This window comes from Phascolarctos cinereus, unplaced genomic scaffold (genome assembly GCF_003287225.1).
Source record: "Phascolarctos cinereus isolate Bilbo 61053 unplaced genomic scaffold, phaCin_HiC Scaffold_2;HRSCAF=192, whole genome shotgun sequence".
NCBI classification, from domain to species: Eukaryota; Metazoa; Chordata; class Mammalia; order Diprotodontia; family Phascolarctidae; genus Phascolarctos; species Phascolarctos cinereus.
In genome coordinates this window covers 36,931,343-36,954,892 of record NW_027555625.1, presented here as the reverse complement: position 1 = coordinate 36,954,892, position 23,550 = coordinate 36,931,343, and the positions used below count along the sequence as shown (strand labels likewise).

General features: G+C 37.2%; 2 protein-coding genes across 2 annotated transcripts in view; both read left to right on the top strand.

Moving 5' to 3' along the window:
* LOC110202780 (uncharacterized) overlaps positions 1-23,550 on the top strand; it is a 283,878-nt gene that overhangs the window by 74,655 nt on the left and 185,673 nt on the right. The window lies entirely within an intron of this gene.
* LOC110202772 (uncharacterized) lies at positions 742-22,325 on the top strand. The gene is given in 6 exon segments (XM_078149302.1): positions 742-961; positions 1,608-1,696; positions 15,479-15,605; positions 16,290-16,385; positions 18,669-19,787; positions 19,790-22,325. Coding segments are annotated over 5 exon segments (1,716 nt in total). The 5' UTR covers positions 742-961; positions 1,608-1,663; the 3' UTR covers positions 20,131-22,325.

Genomic DNA, 23,550 nt, shown 5'->3' with positions numbered 1-23,550 from the left:
CATTAAGTCCCACAGAATTGTCTTGAACCAGTGTATTGCTGAGAGTAGCTAAGTCATTCACAGGTGATGATGTTACAATATTGCTGTTACTTTGTACACAGTACATTTCACTTTGCATCAGCCCATGCAAGTCTTTCCAGGTTTTTATGAGAGCATCTTCCTCATAATTTCTTATACTACAATAATATTCCATCATAATCACACACCACAACTCATTCAGCCATTGCCCAAGCGATGGGCATCCCCTTAACTTCTCATTCTTCACTCCCAGAAAAGGGCTGCTGTAAATATATATATTTTCTAACACATACGTCCTTTTGCTTTTTGTTTTTTCTCTTTTGGGATACAGACCTAGTAGTGGTATTGCCAGGTCAGAGTTTCATACAGTTGTGGGTATGGCCTACGGAAGACCTGAGTTAAATCCAAGTTCAGGCACTTGCTAGCTGTGTGTCCCTAGACAAGTCACTTCACCCTAGTTGCCACATCTATAAACTGGGCACCATAATAGCACCTGATTTCCAGGGTTGGTGTGAGGACCAGGTGAGACAGTCAGTGTAAAATACTTAACGGTGCCTAGAACACAGTAAGTTCCGAGTAAACGTCAGCTGTTAGTTTTATGTAGTCCGTCTACCAAAAAACCGTCAGTCATGAGGTAAGGGGAGATAGGGAGGGGGCGGGGCTCCTGGCAGGAAGGTCGGTGAGGAGAGGGGCAAGCAGGGATGCAGGACCGCATTCCAGCCCGGGGGAAGGGACGAGACCCAGGCATGCGCACAAGGCGCCTCAGCTTCCAGACTAGGATTCCCTTAAAGCCGTGCTCACTTCACGGGCATTATACAAGCTCAAGGGCGGGAGGGAGAGAGTTCCTTCTTTTTACGACACTTCCGCTTCCTTTTCTCTCCCAGTTTTCCAGGCTTGCTGCTTCCCGCCTCCTTTTCTCTGTGGTAGGCTGAAGTGTGTTGGGGTGAGCGGGGACAGAGAGCGGGGCCAGTCTCTGGCGGAGCCGGTGCGGGGGTGCGGCGGGGTCGGCGCACCGGGGGCTGGCTGGGGAGCACTCGGAGAATGGGAGGAGCGTCCGTTAGAGGAGGCAGGAAGCCCCCCGAGACTACCAGGGGTCTGGGGCGGACTGTGGTGGGGGGAGAGGTGGGGGTTGGAGGCCGAGCGGGCGGAGGCGGAGCCTGGGAGCGGTGTTTAATCCTTCCTTAGTTCACGCCGCATCCAGTGACCCTGGTCAGGGTCTGCCCCTCCAGGCTTCTGTGCTTGCCCCTTGCCCAGACTCCCAGGGAACGTGCTCCCGGCGTGTGTCTCTCTGGTTCTCACTCCTCGCTCAGCATCGTCCTGGTTAGCCCCTCCTCCGGGAAGCCTTCCCTGATGCTGCCTGGGCCCGTGCCCTCCCGTGTTGAAAGGGTCATCTGTTTGTCCTCCACTTTGTAAGGAGATGCTGGACTCAAGAAAGGCCTCCCCGCCCCCCGGGAGAGAAATGACCGCTTCCTTTTGGTCCCTGCCCCCGCCCCTGATCTCCCCGCACTGGAGAAGTGAGAACGTCTGGTCTGAGCAGGGCAGACCTCCAGCGTGACCCCTCACTCTCCTGCTTCTCCTTTCCTCCCCAGCTCTGCCTTCTGTGGCCTTTGCTCTGCCCCAGGAGGACAGCCTGGAGGAAGAGGGAATGGCTTCTGCCCCGAAACCCGGGCCCGGGAAGGTGAGTGCAAGTTGCAGCTTTCCTGAAATAGCATCTCAGGCCAGAGCCCTTGGGGTAGGTTTCTTTGTCCTGTGCTGTAACACTAGAAATCGTGGGCATCAGAGAATTATAGCCAGAGACACCAATGTATCCTCTCCCCACACAAAAAAGGCCTAATTACTTTTACTTTAGATTAATGGAAATGGAGAATAAGGGAGCAATCCTTGAAGGATGGACAGGTTAAGTAATTGGAGGGCAAGGTGTGGAATGTCAGTAAAGTAGAAGAGGTAGGAGGGTTAGGAGATGAGGTAGCACAAACGTGAGACCAAAGATCAGAAGAAGAATTTGTTACAGAAAGTGTATGTTTATGCATGTTCGTGTATATCTATATATAAATGTGTCTGTGCTTAATTATATCCTGGGCGGGAGATAAAGAGGGAAAAAAAAACAAAAGTGCACAGCAGAGAACAAAAGAAAACCAACAAGGAAGCAAACCAAAGATGAACAGCATTATATAGGCTTTCTTGAGATGGAAATTTGTTGCTATATATTTTGAATCATCTTACATTCTGCTGTGCACATGACATGCTTTTTTCCCCTTTGTATTTAAGTTAAAATATTTAAGTTGTAATATGTTCTTTTATTTACATTTATGTTTCAGTAGTTAAAAAAAGGAAATAAATAAATGGGAACACTTAACAAATTATGGTATGTGGTAAGTGATTATGATGAAATATTGTTGTCCTGTAAGAAATGAAGAGCAGCATGTTCTCAGAAGAACCTGAAAGACTTACATGAGCTGATACAAAGTGAAATGCATTGTATACAAACTAACAGCAATATTGTAAGATGATCAGTTGTGAGTGACCAGCTATTCTCTGCAATAGAGTGATCCAAGAAACTCTGAAGGACTTATGATGAAAAACGCTATCCATTTGTGGAGAAAGAACTGATGGTGTCTGAATACAGATTGAAACATACTTTTTAAATTTTATTTTTCCTGAGGTTTTTTTTTTTGTCTCTCTTCTTTCACAAGACTACAAATGTATTACCTATATCATTGCTTGCCTTCTCACTGGGGGGGTAGGAGGGTGGGAAGAGAGAAAGAGAAAGAATTTTCAATTCAGAGTTTAAAAAGTGCATATTAAAACTTGTTACATGTAACTGGGGAAATAATAAATATTATTTTATTTAAATTGGTTTTTTTTTTTTGGTAAGGCAACTGGGGTGAAGTGACTTACCCAGAATCACACGGCTAAGTGAGTGTTAAGTGTCTGAGGCTGGATTTGAACTCAGGTTCTCCTTACTCCATGGCAAGTGTTCTATTTAGTGTGCCACCTAGCTGCCCCTTGAAAATAATACATTTTAAAAAATTTAGTGTAATCAAAGTTATCAGTTTACACCTCACACTACTGTTACCTCTTATTTATTCATAAATTGTTTGCCTATCCATAATTCTGATACGTTTCGTGTTTGTAATTTTCTTGTTGTCTCTCTTTATATCTAATTCATGTATCCATTTGACACTTATTTGGTGAATGGTGTAAGATACTGATCTATGCCCAGTTTCTGCCATTCTGCTTTCCAGTTTTCCCAAGAATTTTTAGCAAATAATGAATTATTTTAAATGTTTTTTTTAAAATTTTTAGTCAGTTAGGGTTAGGTGACTTGCCCGGGGTTCACACAGCTAATAATAAGTGTCAAGTATTTGGTCTGAGGTTGAATTTGAACTCAGGTCCTCTTCACTTCAGGGCATGTGCTATATCTGTTGTTCCACCTAGTTGCCCGCAAATAATGAATTCTTATCTCTCTACTTTAAGTCTTTACCCTATCAAATACAAGGTTATTCTATTTATTTGTTACTGTAAATTGTATGTCTCTTCTGTTCCATTTATCTACCTTTCTATTTCTTAGCTAGAACTGGATAGTTTTGATAATTACTGCCTTATAATATAGTCAAAGTCTGGCACTGCATAACTTCCTTCCTTGACATGTTTTTCATTAGTTTCTTTGACATTCTTGACTTTTTGTTCTTCCAAATACATTTTGTTATTGTTTTCTAATTCAGTAGAATAATTTTTTCGTTATTTAATTGGGATAGCATTGAATATATAAATTAGTTTAAATAAAATTGTCATTTTTGTTACATTGGCCCTGTCTACCCAGGAACAATTAAAATTCCTCTAAATCAGTTTAAATCTGATTTTATTTGTATAAAAAGTTTTTATAATTTTATTTATATAGCTCCTGGATTTGTTTTGGCAGTTGTGCTCCCAGGTACTTTATATTGTCTACAGTTATTTTAAATGGCATCTCTTTTACTTTCTTCTTGCAGGGTTTTGTTTATGCTATGTGGGAATGCTGATGAATTAGGTGGATTTACTTTATAACCTGCTACTTTGTTAATTATTTTAACTAAAGTGAGTGGGATTTTCCAAGTATATCATCATGTCATCTGCAGAAAGAGATAGTTTTATTACCTAATTGCCTATTCTGATTCTTTCTATTTCTTTTCTTCTCTTATTGCTGTTGCTAGGATTTCCAATACAATACTGAAAAATCTTGGTAACAGTGGATATCCTTGTTTCACCCCTGATCTTTCTGGGAAGACTTCTAGCTTATCTCTATTACAAATAATGCTTGCTGATGTTTTAGATAAATGCTTTTTATCAATTTAAGGAAAAATCCATTTAGACCCAAGACTTTAAGTGTTTTAAATAGAAATGAGTGGTGTTCTTCATCAAAAGCTTGCTCTACATTTATTGATAGCATCATGTGATTTTTAAAAAACTTTTATTGTTAATATAATCAATTATTTTAATACTTTTCCTTACGATAAATCATCTCTGCACTCCTGGTATCAATCCCATGTGATCACAGTGTATAATCTTCAGGATATATTGTTGTAATCTTTCAGCTAGTCTTTTATTTACGATTTTTGTATCCATATTCATTAATGAAATTGGTCTGTAACTTTCTTTCTCTGTTTTTACTCTTCTTGGTTTTGGTGTCAGTATCACATGTCTTTCATAAACGGAGTTTGGTAGGATTTCTTTTTTGCCTATTCAAAATAATTTATGTAATATGTTGGATAGAATTCACTTGTAAATCCATCTGGTCCTGGTGCTTTTACCTTAGGAACCTCGTTTATCGTTTGTTCAATTTCTTTTTTTAAAAGAGGTCTATTTAGATATTCTATTTCCTCTTCTGCTAATCTAAGCAATTTATATTTTTGTAAATATTCTTCCATTTCACTGAAACTGTTAAATTTATAGGCATATAATTGGACAAAATAACTACTTTTTTTCACTAAATTTTATTAATTTCTTTTGATTTATCAACAGTCACTTCCATATGCTTTTGAGTTCATAATTTTTCTCCACCTTCCTCCCTACCACATTCCCCAAGACGGCACACAATGTGATATAGGCTATACATTTACATTCCTATTAAACATATTTTCACATTAGTGAAGTTGTAAGTAAAAATTAAAACCAATAGGAGGTACCATCAGAAAGAGGAAACAAAACTCAACAGAAGAGAAAAAAATGATAGCGATTCAACTTCCATAGTTCTTTCTTTGGATATGGAGAGCCTTTTCTATCACAAGGCCTCTGGAGATGTCTTAGGTGCTTGTAATGCTGAGAAGGGTTAAGTTTATCAATATTGGTCATCACACAATGTGTCTGTTATTGTGTACAAAGTTCTCTTGGTTCTGCTCACTTTGCTCAGCATCAGACCATACAAGTCTTTCCAGTTTTTCTGAAGTCAGCCTGTTCATCATTTCTTATAGCACAATAATATTCTTACATTCATATATACAATGGCTTGCTCAGCCATTCCCCAATTGATGGGCATCCTCTCAATTTCTAATTCTTTGCCACCACGAAAAGAGCTGCTGTGAATATTTTTGTACACGTGGGTCATTTCCCATTTTTATGATCTCTTTGGGATATAGTCCTAGAAGTGCTATTGCTAGATCAAAGGGTATGCACATTTTTGTAGCCCTTTGGGCATAGTTCCAAATTGTTCTCCAAAATGGCTGGATCATTTCACAACTCCACTAACATGCATTATGTTCCAATTTTCCCACATCTTCTCCAACATTTATCATTTTCCTGTTTTGTCATGTTGGCAATCTGATAGGTGTGATGTGGTACCTCGAGTTGTTTTGATTTGCATTTCTCTAATCAATAATGATTTAGAGCATTTTTTCATATGACTATAGATGGCTTTAATTTCTTCATCTGGAACTGTCTGTTCATATCTTTGACCATTTATCATTGGGGAATGGCTTGTATTATAAATTTGTCTTAATTCTCTATATATTTTAGAAATGAGGCCCTTATCAGAGAGACTGGTTGTAAAAATTCTTTCCCATTTTCTACCTTCCTTCTAATCTTAGTTGCATTGGCTTTGTTTGTCAAAACTTTTCAATTTAATGTAATCAAAATTATCCATTTTGCTTTTCATAATGTTCTCTATCCTGTTTGGTCATGAATTCTTCTGTTCTCCATAGATCTGAGAGGTAAACTATTCCTTGTTTCCCATTTACTTAGTATCAGCCTTTATATCTAAGTCATGAACCCATTTTGACTTTATTTTGGTATATGGTGTGAGATTTGGGTCTACCTAGTTTCTGCCATACTCTTTTCCAGTTTTCCCAGCAGTTTTTTTCAAAGAGTGGGTTCTTATCCCAGAAGCTGGGGTCTTTGGGTTTATCAAATAATAGATTACTATAGTCATTGACTACTGTGTCTTGCATATTTAACCTATTCCACTGATCCACACTCTATTTCTTAGCCAGTACCAAGCAGTTTTGATGATTGCTGCTTTATAATACAATTTAAGATCTGGAATTGCTAGGCCACCTTCCCCTGCATTTCTTTTCATTAGTTCCTTTGATATTCTGGACCTTTTGTTTTTCCAAATGAATCTTTTATTATTTTTTCTAACTCTATAAAATAATTTTTTGGTAGTTTGATTGGTATGGCACTGAATAAGTAAATTAGCTTAGGTAGGATTGTCATTTTTATTATATTAGCTCAGCCTACCCATGAGCAACTGATGTTTTTCCAATTATTTAGATCTGATTTTATTTGTGTGAAAAGTGTTTTGTAATTGTGTTCATAGAGTTCCTGGGTTTGTTTTGGTAGGTAGACTCCTAAATATTTTATAATGTCTACAGTAAGTTTAATAGAAATTCTCTTTCTATCTCTTGCTGTTGGGCTTTGTTGGTAATATATAGAAATGCTGATGATTTATGTGGGTTTATTTTATAGCCTGCAACTTTGCTAAAGTTGTTTATTATTTCAAGTAGTTTTTACTTGATTCTCTAGGATTCTCTAAGTATATCATCATGTCATCTGCAAAGAGTGATAGCTTTGTTTCTTCTTTGCCTATTCTAATACCTTCAATTTCTTTTTCTTCTCTTATTGCTAAAGCTAACGTTTCCAGTACAATATTGAATAACAGTGGTGATAATGGACATCCTTGTTTCACCCCCGATCTTATTGGAAATGCTCTAGCCTGTCCCCATTACATATAATGCTTGCTGAAGGTTTTAGATAGATGCTATTTATTATTTTAGGAAGACTCCATTATACCTATGCTTTCTAGTGTTTTTAATAGGAATGAGTTGTATTTTATCAAAAGCTTTTTCTGCATCTATGAGATGATCATGTGGTTTCTGTTGGTTTTAGTGTTGATATGCTCAATTAAGGTGATAGTTTTCCTAATATTGAACCAACCCTGCATTCCTGGTATAAATCCTACCTGGTCATAGTGTATTATTCTTGTGATAAGTTGCTGCAATCTGTTTGCTAGTATTTTGTTTAAAATTTTTGCATCTATATTCATTAGAGAAATTGGTCTATAATTTTCTTTCTCTGTTTTGACTCTTCCTGGTTTAGGTATCAGCACCATATTTGTATCATAAAAAGAATTTGGTAAGACTCCTTCTTCACCTATTTTCCCAAATAGTCTATATAGTATTGGAATTAATTGTTCTTTAAATGTTTGATAGAATTTGCATGTAAATCCATCTGGCCCTGGAGATTTTTTCCGGAGTTCATCAATGGCTTCTTCAATTTCTTTTTCTGAGATGGGGTTGTTTAAGTATTTTACTTCCTCTTCTGTTAATCTGGGCAATTTATATTTTTGTAAATATGTATCCATTTTACTAAGATTGTCAAATTTATTGGCATATAGTTGGGCAAAATAATTCCTAATTATTGTTTTAATTTCCTCTTCCTTGGTGGTAGCTTCAGCCTTTTCATTCTTGATACTAGTAATTTGGTTTTCTTCTTTTTTTAAATTAAATTAACCAAAGGTTTATCTATTTTATTGGTTTTTTCATAAAACCAGTTCTTAGTTTTATTTATTAGTTCAATAGTTTTCTTAATTTCAGTTTTCTTAATTTTTCCTTTGGTAGTGTTTAGTTGAGGATTTTTAATTTGTTTTTTTCTAGTTTTTTTAGTTGTATGCCCAATTCATTGATCTCCTCTTTTTCTATTTTATTTATGTAAGCATTTAGAGATATAAAACTTCCCCTAAGAACTGCTTTCGCTGCATCCCATATGTTTTGGTATGTTGTCTCATTATTGTCATTCTCTTAAATGAAATTATTGATTGAGTCTATGATTTGTTTTTGACCCAATCATTTTTTAGGATTAGATTATTTAGTTTCCAATTATTTTTTAGTCTATCTTTCCATGGCCTTTATTACATATAATTTTTATTGCATCATGATCTGAAAAGGATGCATTTAATATTTCTGCCTTTCTGCATTGGATTGTGAGGTTTTTATGCCCTAGTACATGGTCAATTTTTGTGTATGTGCCATGTACTGCTGAGAAAAAAGTATATTCCTTTCTATCCCCATTCAGTTTTCTCCAGAGGTCTATCATACCTAACTTTTCTAATGTTCTATTCACCTCCTTAACTTCTTTCTTGTTTATTTTGTGGTTAGATTTATCTAGTACAGAGAGGGGGAGGTTCAGGTCCCCACTAGTATAGTTTTGCTGTCTATTTCTTCCTGTAACTCCCTGAACTTCTCTAAGAATTTGATGCTATACCATTTGGTGCATATAGTTTAGTAATGATATTACTTCATTGTCTATGGTGCCTTTTAGCAGGATGTAGTTTCCTTCCTTATCTCTTTTGATTAGATCTATTTTTGCTTTTGCTTTGTCTGAGATCAGGATTGCTACCCCTGCTTTTTTTACTTCAGCTGAAGCATAATATATTCTGCTCCAGCCTTTTACCTTTACCCTGTATGTGTCACTCTTTTTCAAATGTGTTTCCTGTAAACAACATATTGTAGGATTATGGTTTTTAATCCATTCTGCAATCCTTTTTTTTATGGGAGAGTTCATCCCATTCACATTCACAGTTATGATTACTATCTGTGTCTTTTTCTCCATCCTTTTTCCCCCTGTTTATGCTTTTCTTTCTCCTTTCCCCCTTCCCACTAGTGTTTTGCTTTTGACCTCCTTCAGTCTCTCTTCCCTTCTATTATCCCTTTCCCTTTTCTTCCCCTTTACCTTAGTGCTTCTTTTCCTCCCTCTCTTTTCTTTCCCCTTCCCTCCTACTGCCATAGGGCAAGTTAGATTTCATACCTAACTGATTATGTTGTTCCCTTCAAGCCAAATCTGATGAGAGTAAGGTTCAAACAATGCTCCCCCCTTTCCCTCTGCTGTAATAGGATTTTGTGTCTTTCCTGTAATGTAATTTACCCCTCCTCCTTTCTCAGTACATTTTCTAAGATCAGATTGATCCACATCATTTAACCCACATTTTTTTATCATTACATCAAAGTCAACTAATATCCACCCTCTTTATGTATACTCCTTTAAATGGTGTAATAACAATACAGTTCTCAAGAGTGCAAGTGTCATCTTCCCTTGTAGGGATTAAACAGTATGCCCTTATTAACAACATATTGTATCTTTCTGTCCCATTTACTTTTTATCTTTCTTGAATCTTGTACTTGAAGATCAAATTTTTTGTTGAGCTCTGGCCTTTTTATCAGGAAGTTTGGAAGTCCCTATTTCGTTGAATATCCATCTCCTCCCTTGAAAATCATGCTCATTTTTGCTGGGTAGTTGATCCTTGGCTGCAATCCAAGCTCCTTTGCCTTATGGAATATCATGTTCTATGCCCTGGTCTTTAATGTAGAAGCTGCAAGGTCCTGTGTAATCCTTACTGTGGTTCCATGATATTTAAATTGTTTCTTTCTGGCTGCTTGCAGCACCTTCTCTTTCATCTGGTAATTTTGGTTTTTTATTATATTCCTTGGCGTTTTCAATTTGGGATCTCTTTCAGGTGGTGAGTGGTGTATTCTTTCTATGGTTATTTTACCTTCTGGTTCTAGGACTTCTGGCAGTTTTCCTTTATGATTTCCTGAAAGATACTGTCCAGGCTCTTTTTCATCATGATTTTCAGGTAGTCCATAATTTTTAAATTGTCTCTCCTGATGATTTTCCAGGTGGGTTGTTTTACTGATGAGGTATTTTACATTTCATCTATTTTTTCATTTTTTGTTTCTGTTTGATTCTTGCTCTCTCTAGAGTCATTAGTTTCCATTTGTCCTTTTCGAGTTTTTAACAGATTGTTTTCTTCTGTTAGTTTTTGTACTTCTTCAGTTGGCCATTGTTTTTTAGGGACTTGTTTTCTTCATTGTACTTTTTTTCCAATTGGCCAATTGAATTTTTAAGGACTCTTCTACCTCTCTCATTTGACTTTTAAAATCCTTCTTGAGCTCTTCTAAGAAGGCTTTTTGGGCTTCAGACCAGTTCTTATTCCCTTTTGATGTTGTCCTCTTCAGAATTTCTGTCTTGATTTTCACTCTTCTCATAATATGAATCTATGGTATGTTTCTTTTTACTCATGGTGTTTCTTTATTCCCTGGCCTTTAAAGAGATTGAGCTGTCCAGCTGAGGAACAGAGGGTACTGACCCAAGCTTCTTGTGTTGGGAGCCTAGGTCTTGGTCACTGGCTGGGTCCAGTGTGCTGTGTGCTGGGGCCTCTTATGTTGGCAGTTGGAGGCTGTAGGGTTCTTGCAGGTTACCTCATGTTGGGCTGGAATCAGCAAGGCTGGAACTTTCAGGCAATTCTGGGTTACCTGCTTTTCCTTTCCTTTAGCTTTCTTCAGCTCCTTTTAGAGGGATGGTGCAGGGTGTTTATCTGCCTAGGGCCCCTTGTGTGTGGCCTTCCTCGTTTCTGCTAATGCACTGGGAGATTTCTTTGTGGTAGAGTGCTAAGCACCTGGTAGTTTTCTCAGCTGGTTTCCACCAGTTCCCACCCCACCCCCACTGAGGCCCTGGGAGGTCCAGGTGTTGGTGTTTGCCTGCTCTACCACCTGGGCTTCAGGATCTCTTCCTGATTGACAGTTGGAGGCTGTAGGGTTCATCATGAGTCCTTCAGAGTTATCTTGGATCATTGTATTCAGCTGTAATTTTTAATGGCTGATTGACTTGAAGCATAACTAATCATGATGATAAAAATATCTTAAATTGCCATTAATTCAGGATGAATAAAAAAGAAATAGAGCAGTTTGGAAAAGAGTAGTGGGAGACAACAAAGCCTGAAACAAATTATTCTTGTGATAAAAGTTGCCAAAAGATTTTTAAAATCTAGCTTGGAGGCAAGATCAAAAATAGTGAAGACCATATTTCAGCGTTCATGGTGTGATGGTGATGACAAAGGGATACCTGTGAGAAAGCTAAACAACTAAAATCTTCCTTGGCTTTTGTTTTCTCATTAAACAGTGGTGAACTTTGAACTAGGAATTAGAGCCCAGAAACTGTGAACGCGAAGTGGATGCCAGAAGTAAAAGTCAGGATCCAGCTGTTCTGATGGGAGTGTATAATATGCTTCATTGCTTAGCCACTATCATGTGTCTCTGAAAGATCTTGGAGAATGGGGCAAAGTGCCACAGGACAGAAAAGGTGACATTTACCAAGTTTCTAAAAAGAGAGGGTAGATTCTGCAAAGCCTCTGGGCTACTGACTTTGAATTCTTGCACAGTCCTAGAATATATGAGTAAATGAGTGGTTAGAGAGAAATTAGAAAGGTTTCTTTTATTTCTTCTGTAAGGCTTTGTGCTATTTCACTATAGTCATTTCTAGAAAAAGATTTTTTTCCTTCACCCTCTAAATTATATGCTTTAAACCAAAAAAGTAGTTGCATAAAAATACCAGTGATAGTAACTTTATGTCACAGTTCAGTAAACATTCTCCTCTAGTGATCTCCATCTTCTCTGTTTCAGAAGTGGTAACATTTGGTTTAGATTTTATTCATAATTGATGGAATAAAACAAGCATTTCCTTAACAAAGTACAGTAAAAAAGATGAACATAAAAAAGATGAAAATCCAAATCTGCTATGCACAACTTGCTATTTTTTCAAATGTACAATAAAATTATCATGTAAATTTCTTTTTTTTGCTTCTCTCTCCATTTCAGCCTAGAGATGGCTACCATTAGACACGTATGCTTTTATGTAAATAAAATTATCCTATATGTTCTTCTGTTTCTCAGTTCTTTCTCTGGATGAAGATAATGTCTTTCTTCACATATCCTTTGTAGTTAATTTGGGTATTTATAATAGTCATAATAACTCATTCATTCAGAGTCGCTCCTAAAATATTGCTGGTACTATGTACAGTGTTCACTTGATTCTGCTCATTTTTATTCATTATTTCTTGAAATCCTTCTATGCTTTTCTAAAATCTTTTAGCTCATTTCTTATAGCACTGTAGCATTCCATCACAATCATATAACACGGCTTTTTCAGCCGTTTCCTAATTGATGGGCATGCCTGGAATTTCTGTTCTTTGCCCCTACAAAGAGAGCTACTATAAACATTTTAGAATATATAGGTTCTTTTCCCTTTTCCCTATTCATCTTTGGGAATAGACCAAGTAGTAGTATTGCTGGGTCGAAGAGCATAAGTAGTATAATAAGTCTTTGGGCATAATTCCATATTGCTCTCCAGAGTGGTTGGATCATTTTACAATTCCACTAACATTAAATTACTGTCCCAATTTTTCCACATTCTCTCCAACATTTGTCACTTTCTTCTTCTATCATTTTAGCCAATCTAGTTGGTGTAAAATGCTGTCTTAAGGCTGTTTTTCTGCATTTCTCCAACCAATAATGATTTAGACCAATATTTTATGGGACTAAAAATTATTTTGTTTTCTTCATTGGAAAAGTGCCTGTTCATTTCCTTTGAGCATTTATCATTTGGGGAATGACTCATATTTTTATAGATTAGACAAGGTTATATATTTTAGATGTGAGCCCTTTAACTGATAAATTGTCTATAAAATTTTCCCCATGATTTTCTCCTTTCTTTCTAATCTTGGCTATATTTCTTTTATTAATACAAAATCTTTTAATTTCATGTAATTGAAATTCATCTGTTTTACACCTAACTTTGCTCTCTGTCTGTTGCTTATTCGTAAATTATTCACTTATCCATAAGTCTGATAAGTAATATGTTCAACTATTTTTTCCAGTTACTTGGAGCCTAGCATATTTTTATTTTCATTTTTTACTTATATTTTTGTAATTTTGCATATTATATCTGGTTGGGTCTGCTTATTTTACACTGTGTCAGTGTATATCTTCCTTTGCTTTTCAGAATTCCTCATATTTGTCATTTTTAACTGTATAATGAGTCCAGTGTTATTCATGTGTTAATTTTTTCTAGCTATTCTTTGAGAATTCAGTTTGTTTCCAGTTCTTTGCTGCCCCAAAGAGTGCTCTTATGAATGTTTTTGTGTAAAAACTCAGTTGTGGCCTTGGTCTGGTGATAGAGAAAGGGAATGGCAACATGGTACAATGAGAATAACCCTGGATTTGAAGCCAGGAGGACCTAGGCTCAAAGTACTCATCTACCATTTACTCCCCTTTTGGCATTAAGCAAGCCATTTTCCCCCTTTGGGCCTTACTTCCCTAATGTGTAAAATGAGATAATTGGACTATCAAGTCTCTTCCAGCTCTAAATATATGAACTGGAAAGTAGTGGTCCTTTAACACCCTTTTCAGCACTAAAAAGTTTTCACATGCTGTTACAAGAGATTGTAGTCCCCCATGCTTGCCTTTGCTCTTATGGTTCCAGGAACATAGAACACAATCATGGTCATTTCAGAGCGCCACATCTTAAGAAGCACAGTGATTAGATGAAAAGAGGAAAGTAACTGCCTTAGTTGTGAAGAGGTCAGGCTAATTGGTCAAAGGGACTATGCTTATTTACCCTGTGGAAGAGAAGACTTAGGACTACAGTATATCTTAAGTTATTTTCATTTTCATTATTTTATTTCAGCAAGTAGGAAAGAAATTAGCTATATTACTGCTTGAGCTCAGCATGCAGGAGTAGGAGTCATGGGTGCACATTGTTAGAAGAACAACAACAACAACAAAACACCACACCACACACATTTAAAAGTGATGTCTTTGTAACAACTTACAACAATAAGCATTTATTAAACACCTATAAAGTGCCAGGCACTTTGTAAGTGCAGAGGATGCAAAAGATGGCCTTATATAATGGCCCTTGCTCTTAAGGAGCTTACAACCTAATAGGAGAGGAATTCTTTTGTAAACATTTTTATTCATTTAATTTTTAATTTAATGAACAAAAGAAGCATTTCCAAAATATAGTATGGTTAAAAAAAGATGATTGCGTATGAAATTGAAAATCTATCTATTATGTACAACTTGCTTTTCCTTTTAAATATGTAATAAAGTTATATAAATTTCTTTTTTTCCCTTCCATCCCCAACCCTAGAGATGGCTACAATTTCACACACACACACACACACACACACACACACACACACCCCTGATGTAAGATCATTCTATACATACTTCTATTTATTAATTCTTTCTGGGACAGGAATTAAGTGCCTGCTATATAACAGGCATTGTACTGGGAACAAATGAATAAATGAAACAATGCCTTGTGGCAAATGAAGGATGAAATGACTGAGGAAACAAATGTTCTGTCTTTTGAGCATATCAGTTTATTAAGCAGTGCATGGTAATTGCACAACAAACTGGGACCAGGCCCCTTCCTTAACTTAGGTCTGGACCTGAATATGTGGGGAGATGTAATTTTATACATTAGAAACAATTAAACAGGACCAATTAATTACAAGGAAATAATACAATAGTAGGTAATCTGATTTCTAATTGGAGGAAAGATCAGGGACTTTCCATGTTGGTAAGGGGAAGGGCAACAGGTTCAGTTCCCTGAATTCAGAAATGAGTGTCCCACTCCCCCCAGGTGTCTGTATACAATCAAAAGAACATGGAACAAGAAGTAATTGTTCGGTGTGGGGTCAGTTTTCAGGTAAGACATACGAGTTGCTTTGAGATGTGAGTAAACTCCTTACATTAGTCTTCTTGTATCTGACTGGATTTCTGGTCAGCATGGGTTTCTCGGTCCTTTTTTAAAGAGTCTCTAAACAGCAGGTTGAGGAGGTCTTGTTTCCCAGCCACAGAGGGCTAGTTTCAAACAATGAGGTTTTCTCTCAATTCCCACAATTGAATAAATTTTTGTCAAAAGACAGAAGTTAGACTATAGTTATAATGGAACAGAAAAAGGACTGAGCTATCCTTTGAATTGAGTCACAAAATGGAGTTAGTATGGTTGACTCAGTTGCCTCAATGTACCACTTGCTGTCCTAATGCCTTCAGTTCCCTCACACTGCTGGCAAGCAGTTTACATTTATTTGAACTTCCTAAGAGTTAGAGCTATAGCTGGGTAAGCACAAATGCTTTTGTTATTTCAGGAATCAGTGACATTCAATGATGTGGCTGTGGAATTCACCCAGGAAGAGTGGGTACAATTGAATCCATCTCAGAAAAAGTTGTATAAGGATGTGATGCTGGAGAACTATAGGAACTTGGTCTCTTTGGGTAAGAAAAGCCTTGCTGTCTTAAAGTCTTGCTATATACTATGCCAACTCAAGATTTTAACAATTATTCTTTGGCATAGAAGCAGAAAATAATACTTATCCTTTTGTAGCGCATTGACAGATTACTTGTACTACTTGTTTCCAGGAAAAAGGTTTTTTCTTAGTATCCTTGGAAATTGATTTCCTGATTTGTTGTTATCCTTGAGGATGTATCTTCCTCTCTCTGTTGGTTCATATCCAAGATATTCTTTTTAATCTCAATATATGTTTCATCATGCACAGTATTCCCACCGTCCAAGCAGTCAAATGAACTATTTTTTCCTAAATCCTACTCAGTAATCCATTCTACCATAATATAGAGTATCCTTCAGTGGTCCTTTGTGCTATCCTTGAGGTCTTCCTAGCATGCCTACTTGAGGGTTTTAACTGGCTTTGAATTCTTTTATTACGTTTTATAGATGCTTTGTAAAAAAAGTGTAATTTCTTCTCCCTTTGCCACCTAAAAAAGAAAAGGAAAAAAGCCTACTTTTCCCTCCAACCAGCCCATTAAGGCTCCCTTGGTTGGGGGAAAAATCTCAGATGAAATGAGCTAACATAGTAAGAGTTGGAAGGAATATTTCATCTACCTATTCTATGATGGAACTCCAAGATGACTCCCTACCTCTTTTTCCTTTTCAAAAAACAGGATTTCCAGTTTCCAAACCAGATGTGATCTACCAGTTGGAAAGAAGGGAAGCATCTTGGATGCCAGAGGCAGATATTTCAGGAAGCAGCTGTCCAGGTGACTATATAAAAACCAAGCAGTTGGGTCATTGCAAAATAGTGATCTGTTGGTCATTTTAGGTCAAAACTCTTGTAAAACGTTGAACAAAGTGATCTATCAAAGCTTCTTAGATCTATTAAGAGGATCTGAGCCTTTAAAACTTCATTTTTTACCTCAGGAACTTACTCTTTTTTTTTAATGTATCTCTTTACTGAAATGTACCTCCAGTCTCAAAGAAAGTTGTTGCATCTGTACAAGGCAGTTGTTTCTCTTCTGTTCATTGAAGATTATCTTATTTTAAGCAGGTATTCTCTGCCTCACTTGCATGAATTCATCCTCCCTATTAATTTTTAAAACATTAATATTTAGTTATTATTTAATCAACTTATCGATTTAATTATTTAATATTAATATTAAAATAAAACTTTAAGATATTAAGTATTGTGCTCTTTTTGCTTCTCATTTCTCCTGATATTTTATTTTGTTTTTGTGATTATGTTGCTTCGCTGCTGTTACTTTTAAAAATATTTAATCCTAACCTGATTCTCATTTTTTCAATCTGTCATCCTGTTTTTCTTTATGCTTTGAAATCATATTATTTATAAAGGCACAATAATGTGTTCATATGACTTGATTAACCATTACCCCATCATTGGACATATAGGTTTTCATTATTTTGCAGTTTCACAAAAAGGTATTGTGAACATTTTAGAGAGAGTTCTTTGCTTTCAGTAATACTTTGAGGGTGTAGACCTGATAACAGGACCATTGGGTCAAATAATATGAGTAGTTTTGTAGCTCTAAAATTACTATGTTACTTTTAAGAAAAATGGCAGCAGCAGTTTCATAAGTAGGTAATTCAGCATAACTGCCGAAAGTTACCATTTTAAAGAATATTTGGTAATCTAATGGCTGTTTATGGACACCTGTCACTTGATTTCATTTTTACTTTTTTGATTACCACATTTTGAGTAATGTTTCACATCGATATTAATAATTTCTCTTGTCAGAAATGCTTCTATGTCTTACTCTTACAAGTTTTAATCAAGTCCTTACAAAGTAGATGTGTTGGATTTTTTGAGGAAATTTATGGCAACAGTTGTCACATTTTCCCCCTCATCTTTCTTGTTTATTCTCTTTACTTCATGTATTTATTTCTTCTCCTCACTCTAAGTTCCCTATTTCCTTTCTGTTCAATCTTTTTTTCCCTTCCTCTTTTAAGCTCATATGGTAAGACTATATTTGCAAGTTCTCAAAGTCATCTGTTTTTTTTCTCAATAGTTTTATTCCTTTCAGATGTCAACCACGTACAGCAGAATTAAGGGTTAATTCATCCTTCCTGGTAATTTCATCCTTAGTCAATTCGTTTACATGTGTTACCTTTGAATCTTCATACTTTCACATAAGATAAACTGATCCTTAGCGAAAGACTAGTGAGACTTGTCATCTGAGGTGAGAAGGCAAGAGAATAGTTCTGTTGCGGTTTCTTAGTGTGTTATTGGCAACACCATCTCAAAGAATTCAGGGGCAGCTAAATGGCACAGTGGATAGAGCACTGGCCATGGATTTGAACTCAGGAGGACCTGAGTTCAAATCTGGCCTCAAACACATAATACTTTCTAGCTGTGTGACTCTGGGCAAGTCACTTAATCACAGTTGCCTCACCAAAAAATTAATTAATTAAAAAAAGGGAAATAAAAATATCAAAGAATTCAGACTCAGACCACTTCTAATCCAAGTATTGGCATTTATTGAGGATTGATGCCCCTCAGAAGTAGGCTGGTTTCCAAGAGGAACCAGGAACTTAGGAGAAAGCAAGATGGATTTTTAGAGGGTAACAATGCAATTACATAATAGAAATGATGAGTATTAAAAAGGCAGGATGGATTTGTTTAGGGATTAGGTAATTCTGGGGTTTGGCAGTCATACATCCTAGTTGTGCTGCCCTCTGTTTGGCTAGCTTTGTGGTGCTGTTTGGTCAAGATAGATAGTAAGGTACCATGGGCCTGTCTTGGGCTAAATGGATGATGTGATTGTGGTTGAGTATAAGAATACACCTGTTCAAATACATGAATTGGATTCAGAGGCAGTGGCTAGCTAGGGCCAGTGGCTGTATTGAGTCTGGGGGGCCTGTGGTGTGGTTAAAGCTAGATTAGGTGGTTAAATCATTGAGGCCTTTAAGGAAGTTAGAATATTGGGGCCGGAGGCAGCTTCATCAGTTCTAAAACCTTTGAGCAACTAAGAACTTTGGGAAAGGGGGGAAAAAGGCAGGGTTAATTGGCTCTTTATTCTTCCTTTCAGGGAGCAGAGAATTTACTGGAGATAAACCTCCTGAATGTAATGAATGTGGGAAGGCCTTCAAGAGTAAGGCAGCGCTTACTGCTCATCAGAAAATTCATACTGAAGAGAAACCTTATGAATGCAGTGAATGTGGGAAGGTCTTCAGGATTAAGACAAAACGTTCACTGCATCAGAGAATTCATACTGGGGAAAAACCTTATAAATGTAATGTATGTGGGAAGGCCTTCACTTGCAAGACAAATCTTATTCACCATCTGAGAATTCATACTGGAGAGAAACCTTACGAATGTATTGAATGTGGGAAAGCCTTCAGGATTAAGAAACACCTTTTCCTACATCAGACAGTTCATACTGGAGAGAGACCATATGAATGTATTAAATGTGGGAAAGCCTTCAGGATTAAGCAACAACTTTCACTACATCAGACAGTTCATACTGGAGAGAAACCTTATGAATGTAGTGAATGTGGGAAAGCCTTCAGGATTAAGCAACAACTTTCACTGCATCAGAGAGTTCATACTGGAGAGAAACCTTATGAATGTAGTATATGTGGGAAGGCCTTCAGGAGTAAGTCAGGGCTTATTGTGCATCAGAGAATTCATACTGGGGAGAAACCTTATAAATGTAGTATATGTGGGAAGGCCTTCTGTAGTAAGCCAGGGCTTATTGTGCATCAGGCAGTTCATACTGGAGAGAAACCTTATGAATGTAGTGAATGTGGGAAGGCTTTCAGGAATAAGTCAAGGCTTACTGTGCATCAGACAGTTCATAGTGGAGAGAAACCTTATGAATGTAGTGAATGTGGGAAGTCCTTCCAGGGTAAGTCAGAGGTTACTGTGCATCAGAGAATTCATACTGGAGACAAACCTTATGAATGTAATGAATGTGGGAAGGCCTTCATGTGGAAGGGAAATCTTACTCGACATCAGAGAATTCATACTGGAGATAATACTTATGAATGTAATGAATGTGGGAAGGCCTTCAGGATTAAGATACAACTTAGACTGCATCAGAGAATTCATACTGGAGAGAAAGCTTATGAATGCAGTGAATGTGGAAAGGCCTACTGGAAGAAGTCACATCTTACTGGGCATCAGAAACTTCATACTGGAATTTTCTTTATGAATGTAAGGGGTGTGGGAGGGGTTTCCTGTACAACTCAGATTTTACTCGACATCAAAAGATTCATACAATAGAGAAACCTTATGAAAGTAGTGAATGTATGGAGGCCTTCAGGAGTAAGACAGTACTTCATGTGCACCAGAGAATCCACACTAGGAAGATGCTTTATGAATGTAAGCAGTGTGGGAAGGCTTTTCCCTGCAACTCAGCACTTATTCGACACCAAAGTATTCATACTGGAGAGAAACCTTACAAATGTAGTGAATGTGGGAAGGCCTTCGGGATTAAGACAAAACTTAGTGAACATCAGAAAATTCATATTAAAGACAATTCTTTTTGAATGTAAGGAATATGGGAAAGCTTTCCCCCACAACTCAGATCTTAATCAACGTTAAAAAAAATTCATACTGAAGAGAAACCTTATGGATGTAATGAATTTCAGAAGACCTTCAGAGTGAGAATATAACTTACTCAATAAGACAGCATTAAGGAGAGATACTTTTTTAAACAATTTTTTTAGGAGAGAAATATTAAGAGAGTAATGCATATAGAAAAGCCTTTAGACTGAGGACAGTAGGTGTACATCAGAGAATTCATCCTAGTGAGATTCCTCATGAATATGAGGAGTGTGGGAAGGCCTTCCATTGCAATTCAGATCTTATTAGATATCAAAAATTCATGCTGGAGAAAAACCTTATGTATGTAGTGAATTTGGGAAGGCCAAAGTTATACCTTATCAATATAATGTATAAGGGAAGGCTTTCCAGCTGAATGTACCTTTTACTCAACATCAGAGCATTCATACTGGAGAGAGATCTTATGAATGCAGTGAATGTGGGAAGACCTTCAGCCTGAAGACACAACTTGCTCAGCATCAAAGAATTAATTCTGGAGAGGAACATTTTCCGTTTGGGAAGGTTTATAGACTATGGACACTACTTTATGTCCATCAGATAAATCATACTAGAGTGATTCTTCTTGAACATAGGGAGTGTGGGAACATCCCCTATCTAACTAGACTGTGATTCTGAATCCCTAGATGTAGTTCAGAGAGTATTTAGGCTCCCTGGGTAAGAAGATATCCCTCCCCTCTGCAGAGGCCTCTAAAGGGGCAAAAATTTAGTGTTATCCTCCCATGGGCCTTCAGGGAGGGAGATATGCTGGCTGAGCTAGAGGTTACTTAGTGAATGGTAGTATTGGGAGAGCATTTGCATCTATTTTGATTCCTGGAAATATGGCATGCAAGATGCTTGGGGATGACCTCTTGGCCATGAGATAAGCCTGAGCCTAATATGTGCTGAATAATTGTTGACCGTGCTTGAGGCATATATCACATGACATGTGAAAAAATGAATAAGATTCCTGTCAGGATTAAGGAATATAAACAGAGGTTTCAATGCAGAAATCAAAGCTAACAATAATAATGAAAGCTCTAAATCACTATTAATTAGAGAAATGTAATGAAAACAACTTTGATGTATCAATTCACACTTCCTCAGATTGGCCATCCTGACAGACAAGGAAAATAACAGATTCTGGTGGGGATGTGGAAAAATAGCGACACTAGTGCGCAATTCAGAACTTGTCTGACCATTCTTGAGAACAATTTGGAATTGTGCCCAAAGCGCTATAAAGCTGTACATACCCTTTGACACAGCAATATCACTGCTAGGTCTATGTTCTGGACAGATAAAAGAAAAAGGTAAAGGATCTATATGTACCAAAAATATTCACAGTATAAATTGAGGGGATGTCCATCAATTGTTGAATGGCTGAAGAAGTGGTTGTATATAATTTTCATGCAATATTATTGTGCTCTAAGAAATGAGGGAGATGGTTTTGGCAAAACCTGGGAAGACCTATATAAATAAATGTAGAGTTAAGTCAGCAGAATGAGGTGGTCCTTGTACACAGTAATAGCTATATTTTAATGAAGATTACACAGTCACATAGTGTCTGAGGCCATATTTTGAACTCAGGAAGATGAGTTTTCTTGCCTCAAGGCTTAGCACTCTTTCTACTGCATTACCTAGCTACCTGGTCTGAAAGCCACTGAAATCACTAGAACAGAATGACATGATTTTTTCATATTAATTTGCTAACTGTATAGAGAACGTTTTTGAAAAGAGAAAGACTGCCTGTGTGTTTTGTTCTGGATCTGTGATTTCTTCTTTAGGACACTTGCTATGTAAATTATTTTCCTAGGCAAACCATGATGCCAGAGGACTGAAGATAAGCATGCTGCCCATCTCTTTTGGAGAGGTGATGAATTTAAAGTACAGAAAGAAGTGAGACCAATGCGGAAATTTGTTTTCCTGGACTCTTTCTGTGTGCGCGCGTGTGTGTGTGTGTGTGTGTGTGTGTGTGTGTGTGGGAAACAAAGGTTATACTTGCCTTTTTTGTTTCATGAGGGAGAAGAAAAAAGAATCGCTAAAAATAAAAGTAAATTTTCAAATAAAAAAAGATTTATGATAAGGGTCTAGAGGATATGTAGCAATGAGCTGGAATACACGTTGAACAGCATTACATAAGGGGAAGCTAGTGGTGCAGTGCACAGTGTGCTGGGCTTGGAGTCTGGAATGCTTATCTTGCTACTTCAATCATTGAGTCAGATGTTTAGCAGCTGTGTGATATTGGCAAATTACTTAATCCTGTTTGTTTCTGTTTCCTCATGTAAAATGAGTTGGAGAAAGAAATGGCAATGGGGGAAGCTGGGTGGCGCAGTGGATAGAGCACTGGCTCTGGAGTCAGGAGGACCTGAGTTCCAATCCCGATTTGGACATACAGTACTCACTAGCTGTGTGACTCTGGGCAAGTCATTTAACCCCACTTGCCTCACCAAAAAAAAAAAGAAAGAAAGAAAGAAAAGAAATAGCAAACCACACCAGTATCTCTGTCAGGAAAACTCAAATGTGGTCATAGAGTCAGACATAATTGAAATGATGGAACAACAGTATGTATGTATACATATATGTATGTGTGCACAGATACACACATTTGAATGTAAGGTTTTTGGAAATCAGGATTGTTTAATTCTTTGCCTTTGTCACCTTTGTTGAACTAAGTGCTGGATGCATAGTAGGTGCTTAATAACTGTTTTTGATTATTTAATTGGTTTGAAGCTACCCTATGCAAGAAGGATTAGAATTACTTATTTTGGATTAGGAATAATTGGTAAACGTTGCAATGAGGGAAATTTAGGTTTGATTTAAAACAACTTACCAATTAAACCTATTTGAAAGAGAAGTGGGCTTCTTGAAGAGTCTCTGCCCTCATTGCAGGCTGGATGGGTACATTTAATGCTGTACCATGGAGGAATTCATTTTCAAATATGATGTGGAGTAGATAGCCACAAGTTCCTTTCTTATACTCAAATTATGTGATTCTGTGCAGTTTCAGGTCAGCCACAATTTTTTTAAAAAAATTAGTTTGTGTCTTAACCTACCCCTTCTCCCATTACCCTTTCTCCATCTGGCCCTAGGGACAATTCAAATGGCTTCCTTCAAATATCAGAAAACTGATTTCTATACCCAGGGCATACTTAAGCACAGCAGTAGAAGGTGAGAAACAAGGACAGCATCCTTATAGCTCAGAACGTGTTCAGTAACCATGAGTCACACTGTGTGTCATGAGTAGGGAGTCATAACCTCCTGCCTTCCCTCAATCCTTCCATGCCTTACTAGATAGAAGAAGGAGAAGAGATTGTACAGGATAGCAGCAAGTGGACTTAGGAACATGTATGAGGCCTTGTTCCCACAGG